Source organism: Bactrocera tryoni, unplaced genomic scaffold, assembly GCF_016617805.1.
Source record: "Bactrocera tryoni isolate S06 unplaced genomic scaffold, CSIRO_BtryS06_freeze2 ctg7180000341043_QRY, whole genome shotgun sequence".
In the NCBI taxonomy this organism is placed as follows: domain Eukaryota; kingdom Metazoa; phylum Arthropoda; class Insecta; order Diptera; family Tephritidae; genus Bactrocera; species Bactrocera tryoni.
The window spans coordinates 12825-17639 of NW_024395320.1; the positions used below are offsets into that span (position 1 = coordinate 12825).

General features: G+C 36.1%; 1 protein-coding gene across 1 annotated transcript; it reads right to left on the bottom strand.

Moving 5' to 3' along the window:
• Positions 1 to 286: 286 nt before the first annotated feature.
• Positions 287 to 1759, bottom strand: LOC120779373 (piggyBac transposable element-derived protein 4-like). The gene has a single exon (XM_040111568.1). It carries the CDS (start codon positions 1757 to 1759, stop codon positions 287 to 289), a length of 1473 nt encoding a protein of 490 aa, XP_039967502.1.
• Positions 1760 to 4815: the final 3056 nt, after the last annotated feature.

The following is a 4815-nucleotide window of genomic DNA, read 5'->3' on the forward strand; positions in this document are numbered from 1 at the left end:
GAATACATGCATACACATATCTTTATACGCGGAGATATATGTAGGTGTGTATATAATTCATACTCACCTTGATATTGAAAAGATTCATTGCTTGTCTTATATGAGCAAACCTCCATACTAATGGGTTAGTCGCCCGTTTCGTCATATGTGGAATAACTAGCTGCCGTGCCAATTCAATGATAAATGAGCGCCTCTTATCACTCCGCTTTGCCGGATTCAGCTCGTCATAGATGATGAATGAGGCCAAACCGGCAATATCCAGCATATTATAAAACATTGCCAGTGGTCAACGGTTTGTCGAGCGTTTGCACGAATAGCCAGTCAACATTTGATCCATTGTATCTACCCCCGCTTTAAATTTATTGTAGTCCAAAATTTGATCTGGCTTGAATCCTTTCAATGGATCGATGCTTTGACGGTAATGGGCAGTGGATAACATAATTACTGGCTTTTTCGGCTTTGCCATATACGAGCACAGACCGATATTATTATTGTGATAAAAAAATAAAGTGCTTTTAACATCACGCTTCGGGTTAAGCAATTCATGCGGAATGAAGGTCTTATTTTTTCTTACGGTACCGACAAAAGCCACTCTACGATTCATCAACATTTCTGCCAAGTTGTATGTTGAAAAAAAATTGTCAGCATAAACAGTCCAACCGCTGTCCATATAATTTTGCATCAATTTCATGACGACCCGTTCACCTTGATTCGTTTCTCGCTGGCCACCTGGTGGTTTTCCAGTATAAATTATACCTTTGAAAGGGTAGTTTGAAACAGAGTCACAAATCCACCACACTTTCATGCCATATTTTGCCGGCTTACTCGGAATATATTGGGTGAATCGAGTGCGCCCACGATATGGAAATAACTGTTCATCGACGGTTACATGACAATCCGGAGTGTATGCTTTCTCTAAATTGGCCATCAGCATGAGCCATACATCGTTCAGGGCAGCAGTTTTGCTTTGCTTCAACCTCTCAGCACGAGTACCACTGTTATCGAAACGGATGAAAGTAGTTAAGCTCTTGAACCGATTCAATGACATAGTGGCCTTATAAATTGGCATATTGTAGCTGGCCCACAATTCTTTCGCTGGCTGAGAATTCGAGTGGAATACACCAGCAATAAGTAGCATCCCAAAAAAAGCATACATTTCGTCTTCGTCAGTCATTACCCAAGAACGCTGTTTATTACTGGGATGCTTTTCATTCCATAGACGAAACGCTTCAACGGCTTTTCTGTTGGTTTCCCGCACAATGATACTTACGATTTCAGGAGATAGCAATAGCTTGAAAAGAGCTTTATGACTCGGTGACGCTCCTCGTAGTGGCCCTTTACGAGTAAAAGTTGTAACATTGTGACAACGAGGCCTTCCAGGTGGTGGAGGATTTGAATTCCACATTCTACCATCTTTCGACCTGTATATAAGGCCCTGGGTAATAGATGTGCTGCATGATTCCATTGTAGTTGAAGCCTCAAGGGCGATAGCTTCTCTATACAAATCCTCAATATCATCAAGGTTTTTATCCAGAACAGCCTCTAACTCGATTTCCTGTTCTATATCTGATGCTTCACCGAAGTCATCTTCATCTGGAAAATATTCATCATCTTCTACGTCGCCACTTGTTTCATATGGATCGGACTCCTGTCCCATAATTTCTTCAATTTGTGCCTGAAGTCGCTGATTTTCTTCCGGACTCACATTTGCTGCGTTTAGCTTACGGAGCAAACGCGTCAACACATCAACTTCATCCATATTTACTTGTTCCATTTTATTTAAAAAAAAACACTTCCCACTAATTAAAAAACACGTGTTCACTTCAATTGTCAAAAGTCAACTAAAAAATTATCTCTGCCGCTGCCTCCGCTAACAGTTTAGTTGTTTACACCTAACGGTTAACCAATTTACATGAGAAGCTTATAGGGGTCTGCACAGACCCATGTGAGCTTAATAAACGAAATTAGTTTAAAATTATTATTTTTACAACAAATATAGCAAAAATCTTAATTCTGCTACTTCATTGTGTTTAGCACACTACATTTTAGGAAGTCATGGACTAAGAAGCCTCAGATATTAAAAATAAAAGATCTACATACATTTAAAGATCGAATGGGTCTGGCCAGACCCATATGAACATCGGAGGGATATACACACTTAGCAGTGGATATTGAGTTGCTTCAAATCATTAGTTTAACACATTTAAGATTATTAACCTTCTTCTTCTTACAGAATTTGATATAAAGCCATAACGGCAGTGCATTTGGAAGAATCCGGCAATCTTATATTCAGGTAGAAAGTCGATTCTCTTATAGATATATACACACTTAGCAGCCGATATTGAGTATCTTCAAATCATTAGCATCAAATATTTAAGTTAATTAACCTTCTTCATCTTGATGAAGTTGACGTATAGCCATAACGGCGGTGCATTTGGAAGAATTCGACAATCTTATATTCAGGTATAAAGTCGATTTTTTTGTGTATGCACATTTAGCAGTCGATATTGAGTTGCTTTAAAGCATTAGTTTAACATATTTAAGTCAATTGACCTTTTTTATCTTACCGAAGTTGACATAAAGCCATAACGGCAGTGCATTTGGAAGAATCCGACAATCTTATATTCAGGTAGAAAGTCGATTCTCTTGTATATACACACTTAGCAGTGGATATTGAGTTGCTTCAAATCATTAGTTTAACACATTTAAGATTATTAACCTTCTTCTTCTTACAGAATTTGATATAAAGCCATAACGGCAGTGCATTTGGAAGAATCCGACAATCTTATATTCAGGTATAAAGTCGATTTCTTGTATATACACACTTAGCAGTCGACATTGAGTTGCTTCAAATCATTAACATCAGATATTTAAGTTAATTAACCTTCTTCATCTTGATGAAGTTGACGTAAAGCCATAACGGCGGTCCTTTTCGAAGAATTTGACAATCTTATGTTCAGGTATAAAATCGATTTTTTTGTGTATGCACATTTAGCAGTCGATATTGAGTTGCTGTAAAGCATTAGTTTAACATATTTAAGTCAATTAACCTTTTTCATCTTACCGAAGTTGACATAAAGCCATAACGGCAGTGCATTTGGAAGAATCCGACAATCTTGTATACAGGTAGAAAGTCGATTCTCTTGTATATACACACTTAGCAGTGGATATTGAGTTGCTTCAAATCATTAGTTTAACACATTTAAGATTATTAACCTTCTTCTTCTTACAGAATTTGATATAAAGCCATAACGGCAGTGCATTTGGAAGAATCCGACAATCTTATATTCAGGTATAAAGTCGATTTCTTGTATATACACACTTAGCAGTCGATATTGAGTTGCTTCAAATCATTAACATCAAATATTTAAGTTAGTTAACCTTCCTCATCTTGCTGAAATAAACATATGTAAAGCCATAACGGCAGTGCATTTGGAAGAATCCGACAATCTTATATTCAGGTAGAAAGTCGATTCTCTTGTATATACACACTTAGCAGTGGATATTGAGTTGCTTCAAATCATTAGTTTAACACATTTAAGATTATTAACCTTCTTCTTCTTACAGAATTTGATATAAAGCCATAACGGCAGTGCATTTGGAAGAATCCGACAATCTTATATTCAGGTATAAAGTCGATTTCTTGTATATACACACTTAGCAGTCGACATTGAGTTGCTTCAAATCATTAACATCAGATATTTAAGTTAATTAACCTTCTTCATCTTGATGAAATTGACGTATAGCCATAACGGCGGTGCATTTGGAAGAATTCGACAATCTTATATTCAGGTATAAAGTCGATTTTTTTGTGTATGCACATTTAGCAGTCGATATTGAGTTGCTTTAAAGCATTAGTTTAACATATTTAAGTCAATTGACCTTTTTCATCTTACCGAAGTTGACATAAAGCCATAACGGCAGTGCATTTGGAAGAATCCGGCAATCTTATATTCAGGTAGAAAGTCGATTCTCTTGTATATACACACTTAGCAGCCGATATTGAGTATCTTCAAATCATTAGCATCAAATATTTAAGTTAATTAACCTTCTTCATCTTGATGAAGTTGACGTAAAGCCATAACGGCGGTGCTTTTGGAAGAATCCGACAATCTTATATTCAGGTAGAAAGTCGATTTTCTGGTATAAACACATTTAGCAGTCGGCATTGAATTGCTTTAAATCATTGACATCAAACATTTAAGTTAATTAACCTTCTTCATCTTACCAAGGTTGACATAAAGCCATAACGGCAGTGCATTTGGAAGAATTAGACAATCTTGTGTTCAGGTATAAAGTCGATTTTCTTGTGTATACACATTTAGCAGTCGATATTGAGTTGCTTTAAATCATTAGTTTAACATATTTAAGTCAATTGACCTTTTTCATCTTACCGAAGTTGACATAAAGCCATAACGGCAGTGCATTTGGAAGAATTAGACAATCTTATGTTCAGGTATAAAATCGATTTTCTTGTATATGCACATATAGCAGTCGATACGGATTTGCTTCGAATCATTAACATCAAATATTTAAGTTAATTAGCCTTATTCATTTTACCGAAGTTGACATAAAGCCATAACGGCAGTGCATTTGGAAGAATCCGACAATCTTATATTCAGGTATAAAGTCGGTTTTATTGTATATACACATTTAGCAGTCGATATTGAGTTGCCTCAAATCATTAACATCAAATATTTAAGTTAGTCAACCTTCTTTATCTTGCTAAAGTATACATAAAGCCATAACGGCAGTGCATTTGGAAGAATTCGACAATCTTGTATTCAGGTATAAAGTCGATTTTCTTGTTTATAC